Below are 23,860 nucleotides of genomic sequence, written 5' to 3'. Positions count from 1 at the left end.
GGCTCTTTTGTTTAATGCTCACCGGTTCCCAGCTTCAGAGAAGCTGCTGTGTGGGGAACACACCCCGCACCCTCACGCTGCCCCGCAAAGCCAGGAAACAACTAACCGGCTGGGCTTCACCCAGCTGGGGACGTTGGGCGCCTGGAGGGGTTTCCCGTAGCTCTCACTCTGGGGGCCTGTCCCCCTGCTCCCCAGCCTACAGCAGTGTCCCCAGCTGTGCCTGGCTCTGACTCTGACTCAGAATCATCTCCCTCACCCCCTGCAGCTCCACACCTCACCCTGAGGTGCCCCAGCAAGGCTACTGGAGGAATCTGGTGAGGAAGTTTGCATTCCACAATGTGTCACTAAGGCACTGAGCTGGCCTGTGTCCAAGGTCAACCGTGTATGGCCCATTGGCCAAGCCCCTGGTGACCCACCCTTGGGGATTGCCTGGGTTCTAAGGAATCCCAGGCATGAGGATGTGTATGTCCCAGGCCAAGGGAGGCCAAGGGGGCAGGGCTGGGCCCATCGGTGGGGTAAGGCTGTCCCCTGAGCCCTTGCTGGTGCAGCAGGGGGCTAGCAATGGGCTCTGACGCCCTGTAACATTAAAGGGGAGACAACCTCATCCTGCATAGTGAATGCTTTCCTCCCTTCCTCCTTCCTTCTTTCCTTCCTCCTTCTCTTCAACTCTGAAATGTCTGTGGTTGAAAGGGCAGTAGGAGATTCCCGGCTACCTGACCCTGACTACGGGGAAGCACCCATGTATCTCTTCAGGTCCAGCCGGGCAGACACATCCTGGGAGCTGTGCCCAGGCAGAGTGTCCATGGACTCAGGCCACTGCTCACCTACTGAGCCTTGTTAGGACCTGAGGGCCAGGAGCCCGGGGAAATGCGCTTCCTTGAGTGCTTCTCTGCAGGATCTCCTTAGGTGTGGGGTGTCACAACAAACCTAAGGGAGGTGGGATCAACCCCATCTTACAGATGAGAAAACTGAGCCTCAAAAGGCGAGAGAGGGGCACACTTCCTGACCACTGACCTTGTGTCCGATTCTGTCTTTGAGATGATGGAGTTGAATTAAGATTGCCAATCTGGGGACTTCCCTGGCTGTCCAGTGGTTAAGACTCTACATTTCCAGTGCAGGGGGCACAGGTTTGATCCCCTGTGTGGGAACTAAGATCCCACATGACGCGCGGTGTGGTCAAAAAAAAAAAAAAAAAATTGCCAATCTGGTCTGCCTGCCTATAAAATCCATGCTCTTTCTTCTTGATTACAAGAATTTAAAAACCCCCCAAAACTATGTACTGTGTGCTTTTTTAAATTATGAAGGAAACAGAAGTTCATTGTGAAGAACTGAAAATAGAGACAAGTATAAGGAAGAAAATATATATAAATATTCTTGGAATGGCACTTCCGCCCCCAGCCTCCCTGCCAGCTAATCATTGCTGGGTGACTTTTCAATATACAAGGCTGTGACGGATTTTAAAGGGCTGCTTGACTGAGCTGGGGAGCTGGCTTGCATCGCTCTGTGAGGTGGGTGAGGTGACCAGTGATCTTAGCTTCTGGGTGTTTTCCGGGTATGGGGACGCAGAAGGCCTGAGGCCCAGTTGCATGGGGAATGCCCCATCTGGCAGGACCAGGGCTGGACTCTACCCCAGGCATTGAGCAAGGGCTGCTCTGTGGCAGCAGTGCCGGGAGTGGCCGTGGCCGTGGTCGGCTGCCCGTGGCTGAGGAAGGAGGCTCCAGTGGGCTGGCCCAGCAGAGGTGCTTAGATGCTCATTTGCATGTTCTCTGTCATTTCCATTGCCCACAGGTTGGCGCACCCCTCTCGATGTGGGGCTGCCATCGTCCAAGGGCCACACACTTCTCTCTCCTGAGTATACTTGAGGCGCATGCCAACCCCTGCAGACAGCACCCTGGGGAGGGGGTGAAAATCTGTGATTTTCCCAGGGCAAGCTCGCTGAGTGTGGGGCAGCCCCCAGCTGACTGTGACAGTCACAGGCCCACGTCTGAGGCCACCAGTGACCTCAGGCCCAGCCCTGCACACTTGGCCTCACCCTGTGGCTCCTGGAAAAGCAGCTTCACAAACTCCTCCCTCCCCCTCTCCTCCTCCTCTACCCCCTCTTGCCCCTGTCCCCCAGAGAACTCTCTGGAGACAACGATGGAGGTCTTTCCCAACACCTTGTCATGGAGGGGTAGCCCCGAGTGTCCAGGCTGCCGCCCACATGGCATAGGTGAGCCGAGCACAGACGGGACACCTTATGGGCCTGGGCTCATGGAACACCTTGCTTGAGGTGATCCTTAAAGAGCTTTCACAGAAGAGGGAGGGAGGCCCTTTGTTCTGGGGCGGGGGGGTGGGGGGCTGGCACCGGAACACAGGTTTTACACCTCTCTGTCCTGTGTTCTTTCTACCTCTCATTCCCTCTTCTAGGAATTTTTTCACTCATCGAACACTCATTGAATTTGCCTCATGTGTGCCAGGCTTGTATAAAGGATCAGCCATCCCCCTACCCACAGGTAGGCTGGGCTGGGGCAGCAGAGACCACAGTCACCTGCAATGGCCTCAATTTGTACTGGAGGAAGAGTGTGAAGACGAATACTGTAGTGGCAAAGAGGTCAGGCTCCGAGGTTCCAATATCGGCCCTGCTGCTTACTAGCCGTGTGCCCTCGGGCAGTGTACTTAGCATCTCGGTGCCTCAGTTTCATCTTCTATAAAATAAAAACAATAACCTTCCTCTTAGGGTTACTATGAGGATTAACTAGGCTGCTACATGTGAAGTACTCAGAACAGTGCCTAGCACATAGTAGGCACCTAATAAATGTCAGCTGTAGTAATAATGCACACAGGGTGAGGAACACACTAGGAAGAGAAATTAACTTGGGCTGAGGTTGCCAAGGAGGGCTTCATGGAGGAGGGGCATTTAATCTGGGGTTTAAAGGATAACCAGGAGTTTGCTGGGTGGAAAAGGGCATCCGAGGCAGAATAAGAGCAAAAGCTAAAATAGATAACTAATAAGGACCTACTGTATAGCACAGGGAACTCTTCTCAATACTCTGTAATGACCTATATAGGAAAAGAATTTTAAAAAGAGTGGATATATGTATATGTATAACTGATTCACTTTGCTGTTCAGCAAAAACTAATACAACATTTTAAATCAACTATACTCCAATTAAAAAAAAAAAAAAAGAGCAAAAGCAAGGCTGGGGAGGCCTGAGAGGATGTGCGAATGAATCCCAAGCAGCTGCAGTGGTTCTCCATGGGTGGAAGAGGGGGGCGTAGCCAAATCATCTAGGGGCTTTTTCTTTTTTTTTTTTTTTTGGCCGCACCGTGTGGCATGTGGGATCTTAGTTCCCTGACCAGGGATCGAACCCACACCCCCTGGGAGTGGTCTTTCTGCCATACTGAAGAACCCTGCTGCAAGGAGCCCATTTGCTCATGAGTGAGTCAAGTCTCCAGGGACACTGGTGGGAAACAGACAAGAACCACTAGCTGGAGCCCAGAGTTTGTGGAGTGGGTGGGAGAAGGTGGCAGGAGCTGCAGACAGGACAGCTTATGAAAGGTCTTGAACGCCATGTGAAGGTGTTTGAATTTCATCCTCTGGACCAATGGAAGGATTCTGAGCAGGGAAGGGACCTACTCTGAGATGCATTTTAGAAAGAACATCCTGGCATCAGGTTTGAAGAATCAGGGGTGAGGCAGAGGCCAGGGCAGTAGTCTGTCTGTCTGTTTGTCTGTCTAGGTAAGAGACAGTGAGGACTGAAATAGGGACGAGCTTGCGGGGTGGCAGGAAGGGAGGGACTCAGGAAGTGCCTGGAAGAGCCGGGTGAAAAGCTAGGGGTGCTGGTGATGATCAGATGCCTGGAAAAACAGTGATATCTAACTTGGGCAAGTCACGTAACCTCTGTGCACCTCGGTTTTCTCATCTGTAAATTGGAGGTAGCAGTAACACCTATCTCATCTCACGTTGTGAAAAGTAAATGAGTTAAGAGATGGAAAACACAGAAAGAGCACATGGTACTGAGTAAGTGCTAAGTAAGTAGCAGCTGTTATTATTGTTGTTAAGGTTGGGAGTACTGGGGATGAGAGAAAGAGGTGATGTGAGGTGCTGTCTGTCCAGTGGACGGACAAACTCTAAGTCTCCCTCAACACCTTCTCTTTTGATGTTCTTGTCTTTTGTTTGCTATGCTTTGTTTAACTTTTTAAATTGTAAGATACACACGTAACATAAAATTTACCATTTTAACCATTTTAAAATGGACCATTCAGTGGCATTCAGTAACTTACTTTCTTTGAATTTGATTTATTTATTTTTTATACAGCAGGTTCTTATTACTTATCTATTTTATACATATTAGTGTATATATGTCAATCCCAATCTCCCAGTTCATCCCACCACCCCCTCCCCCGCTACTTTCCCTCCTTGGTGTCCATACTTTTGAGTAACTTTTTTCTTTTTTCTTTTATTTATTTATTTTTGTCTGCATTGGGCCTTCGTTGCTGCACACAGGCTTTCTCTAGTTGCGGTGAGCGGGGCCTACTCTTTGTTGCGGCGCGCGGGCTTCTCATTGCGGTGGCTTCTCTTGTCGCCGAGCACGGGCTCTAGGTGCGCAGGCTTCAGTAGTTGTAGCACGCGGGCTCAGTAGTTGTGGCGCACGGGCTTAGTTGCTCCGCAGCATGTGGGATCTTCCCAGACCAGGGCTCGAACCCGTGTCCCCTGTGTTGGCAGGCGGATTCTTAACCAGTGCACCAGCAGGGAAACCCAACTTTTTCTTTTTAACCAATCCTAACGTGGAAAGAAGTCGCAGGAATAGTACAAAGAACTCCCTAGAACCTCCACCCCCATTCACCGCATTTTGCCCCCATTTGCTTTATTTGCCCTCTCCCTCTCTTGATATTTATACATTGTTTCCTCCTGAATCATTAAAGAGTAAGTTGAGACACCTGGTCCCCTTACTCCTAAATACTTAACGTATTCACAACATTGTAAATCAACTATACTTCACTAAAAACAAAAACAAAACAAAAGCTTACATATTACGTGTGCATTACGTAAGAACAGAGATGTTCTCTGCACAATTAGCAAATCCAGGAATTTAATATTGGTACGATACTGTTATCTGATACACCTTTTATATTCAGTCATCGCCAGTTGTCCACTAAGGTCCTTTGTGGCACAGCCTTACTCCATCCCAGGATCACACAGTGCATTTAGATGTCACCTCCAGGCCCTCTTCTTAAGGAGGCTTTACGTTAGTTCTCTGAGGCTAAGGGAGACAGGTGAGGGAGTTCAGCTCCCGTGGAGATGGACGCCATTCACACTGAACTCTGTCACTCGACGCCAGCTGCCTGGGTCCCTGTGGTGAGTGAGCGGAGGCGTGTGCCTTCCGGGTCTGTTTTCCTAGGACTAGCATTAAAATGAGTTTGTATTTGCCTTCCCCGAATCCACACCAGTGGAAGGGACAGCTAGGTGAACCACCAGAGGCCAGGCGGGCGTGTGGGGAAGGAGCAGGGCCAGCTGGGGCTTGGGGATGCGGGGCTGTGTTCAGTTCAGTGCAGGGGGCTCCCGAAGGGGTGAGGCTGGGCTTTGGGACCTGCCCCAAGGGTGGTGGGGCGTGGAATGCCACAGCACCTCAAACACTGCGGCAAGGTTATAGGTGTGTCCTGGGGCGCCCGTGTATGTGTGTGTCAGGGGGGTGGGATGGGGGACCTAAAAAGCCTGAGCTGCTGTTCCAAGGCCACTCAGGAGACGGATTTCCATCCTGTGGTCTTCTGGGGTCTAACGCGTTTTCAGAGCTGAGATCAAAGGTGGGGTGGACAGTGTTACCTCCAGCCCATAAAGTTCGTCCGTCTTCCTCGTCCACATGTAATTATAGTTAAGCAGTCAGGGTGACCCAGAAGGTGCTTCTAGGATTCCAGGCAACTTTGATTGTTCACAATGTTTTCACCTTTGTGGGGGAGAAGATTTAGAAGACATACTCCTTCAACGAGCACTGGTTTCCTGGGTTTCCTGTTATCTCATTTGGTCCTCATAATGGCCCTGCAAGGCAGGAAATATCTCCATTTTGTACGTGAAGAAAATGGGTCTCAGTGATTTGTAGAAAGGGTAAGTCGGGAGGCCTAGGTGTGCACCCTGGCTCTGTTAAGGGATTTGAGATAACATAGCGCTGGCACACAGTTGGTGCATAGATGATAGATTAACATCATCGTCGCTATGGCTCATCCAAGGTCACACCACTGGCAAGGAACAAGGTCACACCTCATCCAAGGTCACACCACTGGTGTGACTGGTGGTCACACCACACCACCACACGTGTGCACTGGCAAAATCCAGAGCACGAATGGCATCCAAAGACTTTTGATGATAAGTCCGCAGGTCTTTCTGCTTTCCAACTACACGCAAAAGAGTAATCGAGGGATCTCAACCCTGGCTTTTAAAGGCCTGGCCTACATCTTATCAAAATCAGAGTATACATACTTGATGAGGGTTATTAGACAATCAGTCGTGTGTGTGTGTGTGTGTGTGTGTGTGTGTGTGTGTGTGCTGCATCTCAGAATGCAGGATCACTGGGTTTGACAGATGTTAAGAACAGGTGTGTGGCCGTGTGAATCAAATAGAGGCAGAAAAAAAGAGTAGATGATGGAACAAGGCCATTCCAGCTTCAGAATTCTTTTTACTTATTTATTTATTTATGGCTGCGTTGAGTCTTTGTTGCTGCTCACGGGCTTTCTCTAGTTGCGGTGAGCGGGGGCTACTCTTCGTTGCCATGTACGGGCTTCTCATTGCAGTGGCTTCTCTTGTTGTGGAGCACGGGCTCTAGGTGCGTGGGCTTCAGTAGTTATGGTGTGCAGGCTCAGTAGTTGTGGCCTGTGGGCTCTAGAGCTCAGGCTCAGTAGTTGTGGCACACAGGCTTAGTTGCTCTGCGGCATGTGGGATCTTCCCGGACCAGGGCTCGAACCTATGTTCCCTGCATTGGCAGGCGAGTTCTTAACCACTGCGACACCAGGGAAGTCCCCAGAATTCTTTAAGAACAAGAAGATGGGTTGTTTGTTGCCCTCAAATGGCCAGAGAGTAATTCTGAGATTGCCCTTGGTAACCCAGGGTCTTGTGGATGTTTCTGAAACATCTACCTTGAATCCCCCTTCTTATATATTAAACCATTAAGTCTAGAGAGTTGGCACCATCAGCCCATCAGCGAGTAACAACTTGGCTTACTATGTGTCCCGCTTTGGGGGATTCGTGTAAAACATGTCCCTGGGCTCCAAGGAGCAACCACATCTTATTGGAGGAACTGGGGGAATATCTAGAGAGCAAACAGAAGTCCTCCCTATGGGGCTTGGCTGTGGGTTGCTCTGAACAGGGTAGGTCAGTGTGGGCTGGTGCAGACAAGGGATGGCTCCTTAGGAATAACAACAAGAACTAACATTTATTGGGCTTTCACTACGTGCCAGGAGCTAAGTGCTTTTTGTGTATTGCATCACTTAATCCTCACAGCTTCCCTAGAATAGGTAAATTCTATTTTCATCACAGTTTCATAGTCAGGGAAACTGAGAGCTTACGTCACTGGCACAGTCAATACAGCTAGTAGGTGGCAGAGCCGGAATTCAAATCCAGGCAGTCTGGCTCCAGAGCTTCCCCTTCCCTGCTACCGTCTTTCTAGAGGGGCTCAGTGAATCCTTGCAGGATGAGAGACTTAGACTTTAGAGAAGCAAAATACCCAGGGGTGGGAGCTCCACAGACCTGTGTTTGACAGCACTGGTCATGTGACTATAGACAACTTACCAAACATTTCTGAGCCTCCGCGGTCTCTGACAAATGGGGATAGCTTCTTCACAGAGTGGTGTGATGGCGATCATATTTTTAGAGCACAGAGCAATGGGTGGTATTGTTAGAAATGGAGGGTGGGAAGAGGAGCACAGCCTGACCAACACCCAGCGTCAGAGATGAACGTGAACCAGATGTGTGGGTTGGAAGGATCCTGGAGAGGGAGTTGGTCCAGCTAGAATGCAGGATGGCTGTAACAGGTGAGTGGACATAAACATTGGCTGGGAAGGATGAGAACAGGGTGTTGAGGACCTTGAAAGTGACCATAAAATGCTCCACAGCTCCTCCAAAGGACAGGTGTGTGGACGTTGTTGACATATGGAAATGTGTGTTTGGGGAAAAAAAAAAAGAATGTAAAACAGTACGTACATACCGACAGCTGTGTAAACGCATTATGGTCTGCCCAGCTTAGAGATCAGAAGGGCATCTGCAGTGCTGTTGATACTCCAGTTCACCACTTTTTACTTAGGTACTTTTCTGTAAATACCTAATGAAAACTAAGAGTGAACAGGAGGCCAGGCTGAGGGGTTTGGCTTTTTAGCTTGTGGCCATCCCTGGGGAGTCACGCAGAATTTTTTTGTTTGTTCTGTTCTAACTGAGATACAATTTATATACAGTTGATTCTCATTATTTGCGGATTCTGTATCTGCAAATTCGCCTACTTGCTAAAATTTATTTGTAACCCCCCCAAATCAGTACTCAAGATGCTTTGGACCTACGCAGAGTAGTGAAAAATTTGAGTCACCTGATGCACACGGGCCCTGCTGAGGTCGAACAAGACACTTTGCTTTCTTGTTTCAGCCCTCATTCTGTAAATAAGCATCCTTTTCTATTTAGTGCCATGTTTTTTCATATTTCTTTGCTTTTTGTTGGTGATTTTGCTATTTAAAACAGTCCCCAAACATAGGGCTGATGTGCCGTCTGACATCCCTACATGCAAGGAGGCTAGGTGAGGTGCCTTACAGAGAAAATACATGCGTTAGGTAAGCTCCGAAGGTGTGAGTTATGGTGCTGTTGGCCATGAGTTCAGTGTCAGTGAGTCAACGATAGATATTAAATAAGGTCTCTTTAAACAGAAACACGCATAAAACAAAGTTATGTATTGATCAGCTGATGTAAGTGCCTTGACCAAGGTTTACAGGAACCTAACCCTGTATTTCCCTCGGGCATTTTGATCCAGTTTTTGCTAATTGAGTGTTCGCAGCAACTTTACAGACCCTAACTACCGCGAATAACAAGACTCGACTATATCATAAAATTCACCCTTTTAAATGAGCCCTTTTATATTTTAGTATACTCACAAGGTTGTGCAACCATCACTGTGGATTTTCCAGCAATAAAATGGCCTCACGGAGCAGCGATTTAAGAACCATCTGTCTTTCCCTGTCCCCTAACTGTTCTGCTCTCTTTCAGGATGCCCAGGAGAACCATGGACTGGCTGTGCCCACCCCCTCTGTCCCAGACAGCTTTGCAGACAAACAAATGACAGGTAAGAGGACCCTAGGCTTGGGGCTTGTCCATCTTTTTTTTTTTTCCTCCTTAAGCCCAAGCATCTGGTCCCCCCTCCCCAGCTGGTGAGAAAGCTGGAGTCCCCAGGCCTCTTGGCTGCTGGCTGTTGTGGGTGGGAGATGAGGAGAGCCACGGTCGGCTAAGGCCCAGTGGGGGAAGGATGGTGAGGGCCGAGGCCAGAGCAGGAACAAGTTCAGCGTGAGTGGTAGAGAGAACCCTGGAGTCAGGCAGACCTGGCTTCGAGTCCCAGCTCCCCTGCACACTAGCTTTGCTCCCTGGGGCAAATCACTTAACCCCTTGCACCTCCGTATCTCCCAATGAGCCACGGGCAAGACAATTCCAGTTCTGGAAGAGTAAACTAAGTACTGGACGGGACGCAAGTCACTTCTTGTCATACCCTGCTCGAAACCCGCCAGTGACTTCCCTTGTCACCCAGTGGAAGGGTTCTTGCCAGGACCGCCAGAATCTGGCCCTACCTGGCCTCATCTCCTGCTGGCTTTCCCGTCTCTCGCTGCTCCGCCATCCCGGTCTCCTTGCTGCTCCTTCAATATCCAGGCACATTTCCACCCTCAGGTCTTTGCGCTGCAGTTCCCACTGCCCTGACTGCTCTTTCCCTGCACGTGTGCACAGCTCTCGCCTCCCTCTTTCCCTCTTTGCTCCAGTGTCACCTTCTCAGCCAGGTCTTCCCTGACCACCCTATTCACATTGCACCCCTACCGCCCCTCCTGGGTTTCCCCCATATTACTCATCACCTAATGTGGTAGTAATTTACTAATATATTATGTTTATTGCCTGTCTCATTGTCCCATTAAAACACAAGCTCCATGAGAGCCAGTATTTTGACTACTTCTTGGTTTGTCTTTTACTGCTGTGTCCCAGCTCCTAACATTTGGGTGCTCAATGGGTGTTGGTTTTCCCCCTCCCCACTCTCGGTCTGGCGTTTGTTTTGAAGTCAGACAGCTGGGAGGAGCCCTTCAGAGCTGCCCATTCCCAGGTTTGTTTCTCTCTGTGCTAGAAATTGGGAAGAGGAGAGGTGAAGGACAGGTGCCCCTCAGAGAGAAGTAATCAGGGCATCCTGGTGGCCTGCAGACAATAGGGAGGGGGCAGGGACTGGGGCCAAGAAGGGAGGGATGTGAGCCGCTGGGGCCAGGGGGGCTCAGCATCCCTCTGGCGCCTTGGTCGTCCAGGTCACCTCGTTTCCACAGACCCCCATCCATCCTGCAGTCCAGAATCTGTTCCAGAAGTTCTCTATGAGGTGGAAAGCTGGGTTCTTGGTAGATTCAGGATCTTTAGAAAGCAAGAGTTGCTCATGCAAATTTCTCCCTCCCAAACTTTCACCCAGACTTCCTTACTGAGGTCTCCAGGCCCCTGCCCCCATCCATGACTTCCTATCTCTGCCACCTTCCCCGTCTGTCTTACGCTGAACGAAAAGGTAAGCACAGGTGGTAGTGGTCAAAGTGATTACCGTTCGTTAAGCACCTACTATGGGCCTAGCACCTGATAAGCTCTTGCCATGCATTTACATGAATTCTCTTGCTTAATCCTCACAACAGCTTTATGAGGTAAGTGCTGACATCGTTCCCATTTTTCAGATGATGAAACTGAGGCTCAGCAAGGTTAATGAGTGTGTCTCAAGTTACACATTTAGTAAGTGGAAGAGCCGGGATTTGAACTCTGGCCTTTCTGGCTTTGTACCAGCCAAGGCACCTGTAAGAAACACTTGGTGCACTTGAAGGGCCTAACTGAAGAGAGTTTAGTAAAGGGATTATATACAGGACTGTGAGCGGGGCAGAGAAGGGTGAGCCTCGGGAGCCTATGGAGAAGATTTAGCACAGGCTCCAGAGGCTGTGCCAGGAACAGGCAGGGGCCCCTCCCTAGAAAGAAGAGGGTCACTCCCAGGAGAGCTCAGGAGACTCGAGACATGGCTGCTCCTCACACGGTGTTCAAAAGGAAAGGCACGAAACCGGCCAGCTACTCTCTCAGGAGCCCACCCCACCCTGCCCTGGGCACTCAGAGATGGGCAAGCCCGGCTGCCTTCTCGCCCTTCTCATCTCTGCCTCTCCCTCCTTCCAGGCACCAGCAAGCTCATCAACGGCAACCTCCGATTATACAGCTCTGTGGGGGACCTAAGGCCCAGGCACTATGCCCAGGACTTGCTCATCCCCCCGCCACCCCCGGGCCCAGCCCCGGCACCACCCTCAGACACTCCGCAGCCTCAAGAGGAGCCCTCACCACCACCTCCACCTTCCACAGCTCCCCCGCCTCCCCCGCTGCTGCTGGAACCCCCATCCCCGCCCAGCGTGGCCCCACCTCTGCCCCCAGTAATGGGGGCCCTATCCGCCGCACCCCCCCTTCCCTCCCCATCCACACCCACCCCTCCGGACTTCATTCCCCCTGCCCCACCCCCACCCCTTTTGCCAGCCCCGGCTCCCCCAGCTCCAGTGTCTCCTCATACACCAGGGACTCACCCCCTCCCCGCTGCGGGTGTCACCAAGTGGAAATCAGAGGTAGCGCTGAGTGACGGGCAGCCAGAGGCCCCCAGAGGCAGCCCCCCCAGGAGCCCTGCTGAGCCCAAGGGGAGCCTCCTAGGACCGGAGATCCACCTCACCTTCCCCAGCTCGCTCAAGGTGCCTCCCCCAACCCCAGTCAGGATTTCATCCATCTCCAGTCAGGAAGCACAAGGGGCTCTTCCTGAGGAAGGAAAGGCCACCAAGAAGGCCCCCAGTCGACTCCCACTGCCTCCCAGCTTCCACATCCGCCCCGCGTCCCAGGTCTACCCCAACAGGGCCACTGAGCCAGACCATCCCGAGGAGCCCAAGGCTACGGCACCAGCCAGTCTGAGGCCGAGCCAGTCCCAGGCCTGGACAAGTGAACAAGCCGAGACTCCACCTCCAGCCCCTCCCCTGCCCCCTCCTCCACCCCCACTCCCTCCCCCAGCACCCCCCCTGCCCCCAGCTGCCCCTCCTTTGCCATCTGCTGAGAAGGCAGCCCCTCCACCGGCTGGGGTTATGAAAAGACCCAAGTCCAGCTCTCCTGCTCCCAAACCCAAACTTGACCCCCCCAGCCCGGAGGACACAGCCTCTTCAGAGTCCGTGGACTGGCGGGATCCCAGCCAGATGGCAAAGCTGCGGAACGAGCTGTCAGCCTATCTCTGTGGCTCCAGGAGAGAGGACCGGTTTGCCAGTCATAGACCAGGCCCAATTGCAGCCTCTCAGGGAAAGGAGAGCCAGAAGGGCCCCAGCCTGCCAGAGAAGGAGGCGCCCCCAAGCCTGCCAGAGAAGGAGGCGCCCCCAAGTGTTCCTGAGGAGAGTCCTTGCAGCCAGCCAGAGAGGAAGGCTGCCACCAGCCTGACCCTCCCGCCTGTGGACTACATCCCCCAAGACTTGCCAACTCCTAGCATCTGGCAGATCCGGAATAAGTTGGAGGCCCAGCTTTCCTCATCAGCAGAGAAGGAAGCCAAGCCCAGCAGAGGGTCTCTGCCTCCCAAACCTCAGCTAGAAGGGGGAAGAATCTTTGAAAACAGGGCTGATAACGGCAAATTCTCCAAGCCCATGGCCAAGAATCTGCCACCTCTATCCACCACCCCTCTGCCAACCACACCACTCCAGTCCAAGGCCACGCCTGGACCAGCCACACCCGGACAAGCCACACCACCCAAGGCCACACCTGAGCCAGCCACACCTGGACCAGCCATACCACCCAAGGCCACACCTGAGCCAGCCACACCTGGATCAGCCATACCACCCAAGGCCACACCTAAGCCAGCCACACCTGGATCAGCCATACCACCCAAGGCCACACCTGAGCCAGCCACACCTGGATCAGCCATACCACCCAAGGCCACACCTGGACCAGCCACACCACCCAAGGCCACACCTCTGCCCACCACATCATCCCAACTGATAGCAGAGAAGAACCTAGTCCCAGCTGGGCAGTGGGAGAAGCCAGAACATCAAGAACTTGCAGTGCCCTCCAAGTCAGAGGCAGAAGGGCGCTCCTCAGAGACCAGTAAGCCTACACAGGGAGCCCTCTCATCTCCAGCCCTCCCCCCAAAGATATCCCCTGGCCGAGAAGAGGTGCCATTTCTCTATAAGCCCCATCGCAGCCAGAACAGCCCCAGCAGAGATGTGGCCGTGGTGATGCCCACCCTGTCCAGAGGAGAGGCTGTAGGGTCAGGGGAGCCTGTGGAGGTGAAGGAGCCCCAGGGGCTGCCAGCCAAGCCCCCTGCCTCAGCCCCACCCGCTGAGGAACTCCTCAGGCATCCAGTGACAGGGGAGGTGGTGGAGCAGGGCTCCGCGATGGCTCTGCTCCTTGCAGCCAGGCAGAGGGCACAGAAGGGGAGGTCCAGAGGGGCTGCCCTGGGCCAGTCCTCCCTGCCAGGGAGTCTCCGTGGCCACAGCCAGCCCAGGGCAGGCTCTGACAGCATCTTCTACAACGACGGCCAGCCCAACTCCTTCACAGTGGTCCCCAAGGTACCCAAGGAGACTGAGAAGGACCCCCAGCTAACCTCGCCAGGACAGCCCAAGGTAACCAGTCAGTGGAAGCCCCAGCCCCGCAGAGACCCAGAGGGCATGGAGCCCAGCAGCGGGTACAGCTGGACAAAGACGGAGCCGCAGGCCCCCGTGGCCTGGGAAAGACCAGCGCCCTCCAGCCTCCCCCGGGGCCGCCTGCTGCCCAAGTCCTCCTCTTCCCCTCCTCCTTCCCACAAGAGGGAGGAGGTGGAGTTAAACTTTGAGGTCATCCCACCGCCGCCAGAATTCAGCAATGAGCCCGCGCCCCCGCCCCGCGCCCTGCAGTATCTGGGGCGCCGGGGCTCCCCTCCCCGGAACAACTTCTCAGACTTGGGGCAGCACGCGGACGCGGGCCCCGCTTGCGGCTTCTCGCTCTTTTCCGCCAGTGCGGGCCCCTCCGGGGCCGCCAGGGGCCTGGACCATTTCTCGGGCGGGGGCCGTTCGCTTATCAAGAAACGCCTGTACGTCGGGGAGACCCACCGCAGCCCCAGGCTGCCCCGGGACGGCACTGGCCGCAGCCCGACCTCCCCCAACTGCTTCGGGCCGCAGCCCAGAGGGCCCTTCGCAGCGCCCGGACGCCCGGAGATGCGGCGCGTCAACTCGACGGGTCGCGCGCCCCCCGCCGGCCTGCACGTGCGGAAGATGTCCCTGGAGGGCGCCCCCCGCGGAGAGGCCAAGTACAAAGCGCCCTGCGGCGGCGGCGGCGACTGCGGCTGCGCCCCGGCTACCCGCAGGTGAGTTGCGGGCCAGGGTGATGGCGGGAGCCTGGGCTGGGAAGCCAGGGGAGAGGGAGGCTCTCCACTGGACCACGGGGGAGCTGGCCAGGCCACGGCCATCAGTCTGGGACATTTGGTTTTCTCCCCTCTGGCTCTCAGGGCAGAGAGAAGGAGGAGGGAGGCACACTTCACCTGGAGAGGGCGCCTTTGGCGCTTCCTTTATCTGCTTCCTTATTTCCCGTTATCTCCTTTGTTTTCTCTTTCCCCCTGCTCCTGCTTTCCCCACCAGCTCCCTCTTCTCTCTCCTCTCTCCCACTCCCTGGAGTCCCAGTGTGGGGTGGGGGGAGACCTGAGTGGTCCTTGGGTGCTGGGATTTCCCGTCACAGAGATGCGTCCAGAGCCAGGCTAGGAGGGAAGGGTTCTGAGCAGAAGGGTATGAGGCATGTACTCTGGCATCAGGGCCTAGACAGGAGGGAAGCCCTGTGTCTGGTGAGTCAATACTGGGGTCCCACTCTGGGGGTGGTAAGCCCTGAGCTTGTGGGGCAGCTCCATTGCGCTGAGCCCTGGGGGAGATGGAAGCGGTGTTGGTTAACCAGATATTAACCTCATCTCTCTCCTGCTCCCCACCAGGTCTCCCCACAGCAACCCCCACTATGGAAGCTCCATCAACACATTCACCGTGAGGCCCGGGACCCGGCATCCCATCTCCTATGCCTACTCGGGGGCCCATAGGAAGGCCCCATCCTGAGCCCAGGGTTTTCTCAGTTCCTCTCCAAGGGGTCGGATCCAGGCACTTGTTTTTGTGGGGGGTGGGAGGGACGCAGCAGGTGTTAAGTAGCCTCACTCAGACACAGAGAAGTCTGTTTCCCAAAGACAGACAGGGGGACAACAAGTGAAGCAGTGGCCCCAGGAAGAGTAAGATTGAACTTCTGTTTCCCAAAGCACTGGTGTGGCTGTGGACTGTCTGCAGATGGGGGTGGGAGGGGGAAGGAGGGAGGAGAGGAGGGACATTGAAGGAGCTGGAGCCTGAGTTTTCACTGTCTGGTACTATTTGCTTTAGCAAGGCTTATTGAAAGCAGTTTTCCAAGCAGGCCTACTGAGCAGGTTCTAAAAGCAAGGGCTGGAGCGCTTGTTTAGAATGGGAACCCATCGGGATGGCTGTGATTGCTGGTCAGGCCCTCATGAGGGGCTGAGGCCCAGCCCTGTCTGGGTTGGGGGTGCAGGGTGCTACAGGTTGACCTCCTCAGCCTCCACCAGTCCTCCAGTTGCCACTCCCAGAGGCGACACCTGGGGTTCCTAGCATAGAAGCCACATTGAGGTGTGAGCAGGAATATGCATGCACAACATGTAGAGAAGGTACTGGAACAAAGTGCTTTGCATTGACCAAGGGTGGGGATAGGGGTACTGGTGGTTCATTTCTCCCTGGCCCTGAGCTACAGGAAGGCCTAGAGAGAGAAGACGTGGCAGGTTTGGGATGGAAGACAGAGGATTAAAGCTTGCTTTTCTATTCAGACCCAGGCAGCCATGATTTGGGGGATCGGGCCCAAGGAGCCAGAAAGCCTGGGGCTTGACACCAAAGGCCTTACATGGCCAGGTCCTATATGGGATTTGGAGGGGCATCATTCCCAACCACCCCTCCCAACCCCAATACTACAGGTCTCCAATATTACTGAAGCCTTAGAATGTGTAACCAAGATGCCAGAAGGCCTTGTAGAGTAGAAGGTGACAGAGATGGGAATAGAGGTCTGAGAGGAGTTTGCTGCAAGTATGCAACGTGTTTTGGAAAGTCAAGAGTGGCAGGACTGGGCCAGTTCAGAGCAGGGGAGCCCTATCAGTAGGGTGACCATTTGTACTTTGCTGGGAAGTCTGGGTTTATGCCTGTTTTCCAGTGAGTGAGAACCCCTTCCACTTTCAAAAAAGTCCTGGTTTAGATAATATATGGTCACCAAACATATCAGGAAACAATATTCTTTGGTCAATCTTCTGTCTTCAGGTCTTGGTGGGCTGAATTCCTGGGGCCAGGCCAAGGAAGGCTGCCTGGGTAAGGAGGAAGGGCAGGGGGTGCCCACCTCAGAGGAGCAGGCTGGTAGGGGCAGCCAGGAAGCAGTTCCCTTTGGGGGCACGATGATGGACCTCTATGATTTGTGCTAACCAGCCAAGGTAACAGGGTGTGGGGATAGCAGATGACCACTTCAGGGAAAGAGAGTGCAGGGGTGGGTGGGCGCCCTGATGGGGCAGGATCTGGTTACCTGTGTCTAAGAAACGAACCCCACCCCAGTGCCAGCACTGGCTCTCTCTCTATATATGTATTTTCCCTGTAGAATGTTTTATAAAAGAGTTCACTAATTTATCTGCTGTGTTAAGGCTTGAGGGGTGGGGTGTGGATTCCCAACTGTATCTTGCTCTGGGGTGGGCAGGGAAGGACTGATTCTCACTTGGCTTGGGAAATAAACAGGCCAGTTTGGATGGCCTCCAGCTCTGTGGCTGTGGATTGATGACTGGGAGCTACTGGGGTATGATCAGAGGTTGGGGGAGCGCAGCTGGGGAAGGCTGAGCGCAGGGTGGTGGCCGAACTGGAGACATTATGCTGGACCAAACTCTCTCTCTGACCCTTAGGTTTCCTCATTCTCCAAGTCCTTCAAGGGGAAGGAGCAGAGCTGGAGTCTGGTGATAACAAACTGTGCCCTTAAGCAAGTCTCTGACTCTCTGAACCTCAGTTTCTTCTTCTGTACAGTGAGCGTGATAACCTACCTCGTAAGGCTGTTGTGAAGACTAGAGACAGTCATGCGTTCATTTAACAAGGATTTGAGTGACTACTGGATGGCAGGCACTGTGCTTAGCACGGATATACAGCCATCAACACACTGACACGCCTCCTGCCCATGGCAAGACTGTAGTCTCGTGGAGGAGAGAGGATGGAAGGAACGCACAGAAACAGCCTCTATTATAATAAGTGGTAGGAAGGGAAGGAACAGGACTATGAGAATAACTGGAGGGTGGGAGAGAGAAGTGGATTTACTTTGGCTGGTCAGGGGAGGCCTCTTGAAGGGGTGACGTTTATGCCGATTTAGGCCAAGCATCCAGCACGTGTCTGGTACTCAGGAGCCGCTCAGGAAACTGCATCTTTGGGTCATGACTACCTTAACGTTTGCATGTGGCCCGTCATGGTTCTCCGTAAAGCTTTGACGTGGCATCTTTAAATTTCCCAGAAGAGGAAACTGAGAACCAGAGGTCATCTCAAGACAGTGTGAGGGAGAGCGTGTGTTTCTTGTGTTTCCTGTGTCTGAGCCTTTTGTGGGGGGTTGTTGGGAAAGGGAGGCTAGGAGGACGACTCACTTATTCAGCAACTTGTGCTTCCAGGAAGGGCCTCCCTCTCGCATCCTGGGGCTCCCTTGTTCTGTCTCTCACCGGGCCCTGCCTCTGGCTGCTCCTCCGCCCCCAGCCCCACCCCTGCTCCCTCCTAACTCTTCTTTCCCCTCCCCTGACAAGGAAGGGGCAGCGGGCATCAGGGTCCCACATCTGGCCTTGCCTCTGACAAGCCGTGTGACCTTGGGTCTCGGCTAACTCATCTCAAAAGCGATGGGGATGGGCTCGTGCTGTGTCTGGGTCTGAAGCTTCGTTGGGCCCAGACGTCTTCAAAAAGCTGATGAGAGCCCTGGATCCTCACCCCAGAAAGATACCCCACGTGCATTTTTACACATTATTTCAGGCGCTCCACAGACACCCCCCACCCCCTCAAACTGGGCTCCGTGGACTTCACGCTGAGCACTCCTGATGCAATGATGGTCATGGTAACCACCAACGCTTAATTTTGACAGTTCGGAAAGTTCGTTCCTTCCCTCATTTACTCACCACAGTCCTCTGAAATGTGTTGGCCTCGTAATACTCTTAATTCCATGTTGCTGATGAGAAAATTAAGGCTCCAAGAAGAAAGGTGAATTGCTCAGAATAGCCCACCTGACTCCAAACTCTGTCTGCTTCCTCACAGCCGCCTTCCTTCTAGCTGTATCCATTCCCACCCATTCATCCCTCTCCCAATCACACCTCCCCCGAACTTTATACCTTTCTATCAGAGCAGGGATGCAGGAGGGCCTGAGGAGGGAAAAGCTAATACAAAAAGTTAATGGGTGTAGGTGGCACAGGTGTTCCTGGATCGAGTTGGTTGCACCTTGGTTTCTGGAGCCTCCTCACTGCTCCCTGGACGTGGCCCAAGCCCCAGGGGCTAGAACCCCTCTCTGAGGCCCAGCCCAAAGCAGCAGCGGGGGCAGGTCCTGGGGCCTGCAGTCAGCAATACTTGAAGGGTCCTCTTCTCCCAAAGGGAGCACAGCTTTCTCCAGGGCTGGGCTTCATTGAAACAGAGAGGCTTCCTCCCACTCCTGCAGGAAGCTGCAGGGGAGAGGTGCCTCCCACCTGGGAGGCGTAAGGGAGGAGCTTCCTAAGTGCTTAGATGTCAGGCGGGCCTGTCCCTGCCTGCTCACCCACCACCTGCCTACCCTCAGTGGCCTGTGGCCGCTTTCATCTCTGCAGCTCGAAGGCGATGCTGGCTTCCCACCATGAGTCAGCCGCCCAGGATGGGCGGCCACTGATTCCAGGCAGAGGAGCTGGGCTTCTTCCCTCTGACGGCACAGGGATGGCCGGCTGCTGCAGACCCGCTGTTGGGGCCTCGGGATGTTTTTGGCCAGGAAGGTGAGAAAAGGTGAGCTTCTGGGAGAGGGGCGGTGACCAAGGCAACGCATTGCGAATGCTCCCTCTTTACCTGGATGATCCTGTGCTCCCTGCCCAATGCTCAGAGCTCTAGAAGCTTCGTTAACACTTGGCACAGAAGAGCCACTCCTCCCTCCCCTCCTTGAGAACCATTCTCTGAGCTTCTACAGAACGTGCTCTGCTGTCGCCTGTCCTCCAGCCTGGCTCCCTTCCTCCGCCCAGGGGTCCCGGCACCTCTCCTCCTCCCAGTCTTCCATCTCCATAGTTTCCTTTTCAGGAGACTGAGTTTCGCCCCCGTCTCACCTGCACCTGAGCTCCCCATTTCTAACTTGAAAGTGCCCTCCCCGCCATTTCCATGTGGATCCCTGCCAGCCACTCAGATTCAGCCTCGCCTCTCCCCTTACTTCCCTCTCACAGGATCCTGAGGCCAGAGCAGCCAGACTGATGGCCTCACTACTCTGCCCCCTCTGCTTCCTCAAGGCTGACTCGCTCTTCAAGCCCAGCACAAATCAGCTCCTGCGGGAAGCCCGCCCCAGCCCTGCGCTGCTTGGAGACCCCTCCCTCCTCCACACCGCTGCAGCCACTTACCTTGGCTGGCTCTTCCTCATCCTTCAGGCCCAGCCGGACATCCCTCACCCCCTCTGCCACATCAGCTCCTGTTAAAGGCCCCCAGTCCCCCTCGCATGGTATTACTTGCTCCCCATCTCCCTCCCCCAGCAGCTTGTATGCTCCACAACTCATGGGCTGCCTGTCTTATTCATCCCAGTATCCCCAGCATCTAGTGCTGCTCCTGGCACCAGCAGGTACTAATATGTGTCTGCTGAATGACCACCTGTTAGTATTTAATCAAATGCTGTCACGCACTATTTAAGTTCCTTGAGGGCAAAGGCCATGTCTCCCTTGGACGCGTGACCACATAACCCTCTTGTTTCTAGAAGTGTGTGACCTGACCTAACGCTGAGGTTCCTGTGTGACACAGAGTTATGGTATTAGGGATGGGCCTCTTGCATTTCATCATAAAGGCGTCAAGATGCCTTGAAGAGGCTCCTGCCTGATGGGCTGAGACTCGATGATGCCCTCTAAGGGGAGACACGAGGGACTTCCCTGGCGGTCCAATGGTTTGGACTCGGTGCTATCACTGGCATAGACCCGGGTTCAATCCCTGGTCGGGGAACTAAGATCCCGCAAGCCATTCGGTGCGGCCTAAAAAAGATAATAAGGGGAGACACAAGGAGCTAGGCAGTGATGGTACCAGGTGCGGCCCATCTGGTCCTTATAGGATGAGGCCTGGGGGCCTCGGGCAGCCCTTGTATCATCAGGTCAGGTCCACTGCCCCCTGTGCCACCTGGAGCTGCCAGTGCCGGGCAGCCCAGCGACCTGCACTCCACATTTGCTCCTCTTCTGATCTCCTTCCATCCTCAGCACCCTGCTTGGGCTCTCCAGCCTGTTCCTGTGCTACTGGGGCCACTGGAAATGTTTCTGCCAAACGTGGATCACACAACGAGAAGGAATAGCACCGCTGGGGGCCAGGGTGGCAGAAGCCAGTCAGGACCAACTTGTTCACTGTCCCGCCCACCTGGAAAGCCCTCCCTCAGGAGAAAGCCTTATGGTTCTAGGGGTTTTAAAAATTAATTATTTTTTTTTGGCTGCATTGGGTCTTTGTTGCTGCCCACGGGCTTTCTCTAGTTTTGGAGAGCAGGGGCTACTCTTCGTTGCGGTGTGCTGGCTTCTCATTATGGTGGCTTCTCTTGTTGCGGAGCACAGGCTCTAGGCGCGCAGGCTTCAGTAGTAGTGGCACACGGGCTCAGTAGTTGTGGCTCATGGGCTCTACAGCGCAGGCTCAGGCTCAGGCTCAGTAGTTGTGGTGCACGGGCTTAGTTGCTCCGCGGCATGTGGGATCTTCCTGGACCAGGGCTCGAATCCATGTCCCCTGCATTGGCAGGTGGATTCTTAACCACTGCGCCACCAGGGAAGTCCCTGGTGTTTTTTTTTTGTTGTTGTTAAACAGCGAGCTCCCTGCACAGGGTTCTCAGAGCCTAGGAGGGATCTATGCACAGAGTGGGGACCCAGCAGACTTGCTGTTTTCCATTTCTCCCACTTTAGGGATCACGTGTCCAGTGCTGCTCTCAGGGGTGGGATGCCACAGGCACCCCAACTGCGGGATGCTCCCTTCTCATTCCTGAAAACTGTATTTCTTCAATCTTGTCTTCTACAGACTGAGCCTCCGGTCTCCTTTAAGATTTCCTCACACTAGCGGTCTATCTCCTGCCACTTCTTGTCACTGTCATTTGTTTTCTGAGCCACTCAAAGAGGGTTTGGTAGTCTCCTGCTTCCTCTCTCTCTGTCTCTCTCTTTCCCACCCTAGCTGTGATCTTCCTGGCCTTTGGCTCAAAACTTTCCAGCATTTGTTCCAAATACCTGAGGTAGCACAAACCTCTATCAATTCAATCCCACAGTTCGATGAGGTGGGGGGCACCCAGTACAAGGCCAGGAGGCAGGCAAGAGGCTCACAGTCAAGTGCAGGAGACACACACACACACACACACACACACACACACACACGTAACTGGAATATAAAGCAGGAGAATTCAAAGTTCTCCCACCCAGGGGAGCCGGGTGGTCAAACAGAGCAGGTGACCACATGGGACACACCGTTTGTTGGCTCAGCACTGTGGTTTGCCCTCCTTGCTGGCCTGTGACCAGGTCATCAAGGCTGCCCTCAGCCCTGTGACCCCGGAGGGAGTGCATGCACAAGCGTGCAGAGGAAGGAGGGCTGCTGTCTGTTTGCCTGTTTCTCCTACAGTCTCTGACACTCAGACCCTTGGGAAAGGGTACCTGTTATTGCTGACACAAACACACACACTGCTGATATCTTTGGTGACCTCTTGGCCATTTAAAGCTGCTCTTGACATTCACTTTAACCTGATTTCTCCAGGGAGAGTGGAAGAGAGTGAGGAAAGGACGTCTGTGTCACTTGCCTTTGTGTCGAGCACTGCTGTCCTTGCCCCATGGATCTAGCCTGAATCCCTTGTGTGAATCTCGTGAGTGCATGCGAGGCAGGTTGTAACCAGCAGGTGGCACTCTACTCACAGGTGCCTGACCTCAAGCCCAGGAGATGGAGTTCAGGTTCAGATTCTGCTGAGGTTGACAGGGGTCCCCTTAGGATCCTGGCACGGAGCTAAGTGCTGCCCCGTCTGCCAGTATTTCTCAGAATAGACCGTGCATCAGAAACACTGGAGCACTTTCGTGAAAACACAGATCCCTGGGTCTCGTTCCCAGAGCTCCTGATTCAATGAGTTTGCAGTGGGTCCTGAGAATTCACATTTCTAACAAGTCCCTCCCCAGATGCGGCTGCCAGTCCTGATGACTCAAGGACCGAACTTTGAGAACTGCTGCTGTGCAGTATCCCATTTAATCATCCCACCCCTCTCTGGGCAGGCAGCATCCAGGTACCAGTGAAGAAGCTAAATTCCCGACAGGCCAAGCAACCTGGCCTAGGCCACAGAGCTGGAGAATGGGGAAGAGCCAACCAGCACGGGCTGCTCTGCCCTCTGCCTCAAGGGCACTGTGGCTGGGGTGGGTACGAGCCCCTCTCCTGCGAGGGCAGTAAGAGGAGAGAGCAGGGTAGGGGTAAGCAGGGTACTGAAAGGAGGCACGCGGCGCTGTTAGGCTGGCAGTCATTCCTGGTGTCCACAGTGTAGAAGCACTATTGCTTCTATTGAAATCTAGCCTCATAATACTGGCCAATGAGCACTCACACCGCGGATGCCGTGCTGCCGCCCTGACACCCCTCCCTTTTCAGGACCGAAGCTGTGGCTCCCCCAGCGGCTGACTGCGCTCAGCTGGGTCCTTTCCTGGACTGTCCTTTCCATGCAACTGCTTTTTTTTTTTTTTTTTTTTGAATTTTATTTTATTTATTTTTTTATACAGCAGGTTCTTATTAGTTATCCATTTTATACATATTAGTGTATATATGTCAATCCCAATCTCCCAATCACACCACCCCCCCCCCCCCCCCATGCAGCTGCTCTTTCCACAAGAGAGCCAGCTCACCCAAGGTCATGCCTGCTCCCTGGGGGTGGCCCACAGTCGCTGACGGTCCCTTCTTCCAACTCAGGACAACTCTGAAGATGCCTCATAGCTCCAGGGCTCCCCAGGGCGGCCCAGCTTCTCCCTCTGTCCTGCCGCCTCCCCTCCTTACCCCGCAGGTGTGCATCCTGAAGGCTCTCCCCAAACACGTCCTGCACACAAATCTCAGTCTCCCGGGAACCTATCCTGCCACAACTTGTTATGTACCAGGCACTGTTCTGAGCATTTACGCATATTATTTCAAGGAACCCTCCCAACGTCCCCAGGATGTAGGTATTTTTATTATCCCCAGTTTATGGATGAGAAAACAGAGGGAAAGGCTAAGTAACTTGCCCAAGGTCACAGAGCTAGCAAGCTGCACAGCCAGGATTCCTATGCAAGCTCTGAAGTGTTACACACACTGTCTTCTAGAACATTCCTGTGGTCTAGTCGCGAAGAAATTAAGCAAAGGAAACAGTTGAAGAAGATATATTCTGATTTGAGAGGGAAAAATAATCTCTACTATTCCCAATTCTTTTCCACAGGCCTCT

The 23,860-nt window shown here is 53.8% G+C and overlaps 1 protein-coding gene across 1 annotated transcript in view; it reads left to right on the top strand.

Moving 5' to 3' along the window:
• Nucleotides 1-17,007, top strand: part of C12H6orf132 (chromosome 12 C6orf132 homolog) — a 38,060-nt gene extending 21,053 nt beyond the window's left edge. Inside the window, exons 5-7 of the mRNA XM_068559188.1 lie at nucleotides 9,215-9,290; nucleotides 11,384-14,555; nucleotides 15,168-17,007. Coding sequence (XP_068415289.1) covers nucleotides 9,215-9,290; nucleotides 11,384-14,555; nucleotides 15,168-15,285 — 3,366 coding nt within the window. The 3' untranslated portion in view covers nucleotides 15,286-17,007. The remainder of the gene's footprint in view (nucleotides 1-9,214; nucleotides 9,291-11,383; nucleotides 14,556-15,167) is intronic.
• The last annotated feature ends 6,853 nt before the right edge of the window (nucleotides 17,008-23,860 follow it).

This window comes from Eschrichtius robustus, chromosome 12, assembly GCF_028021215.1.
Source record: "Eschrichtius robustus isolate mEscRob2 chromosome 12, mEscRob2.pri, whole genome shotgun sequence".
NCBI lineage: Eukaryota > Metazoa > Chordata > Mammalia > Artiodactyla > Eschrichtiidae > Eschrichtius > Eschrichtius robustus.
This window is presented reverse-complemented; position numbering and strand designations above follow the sequence as displayed.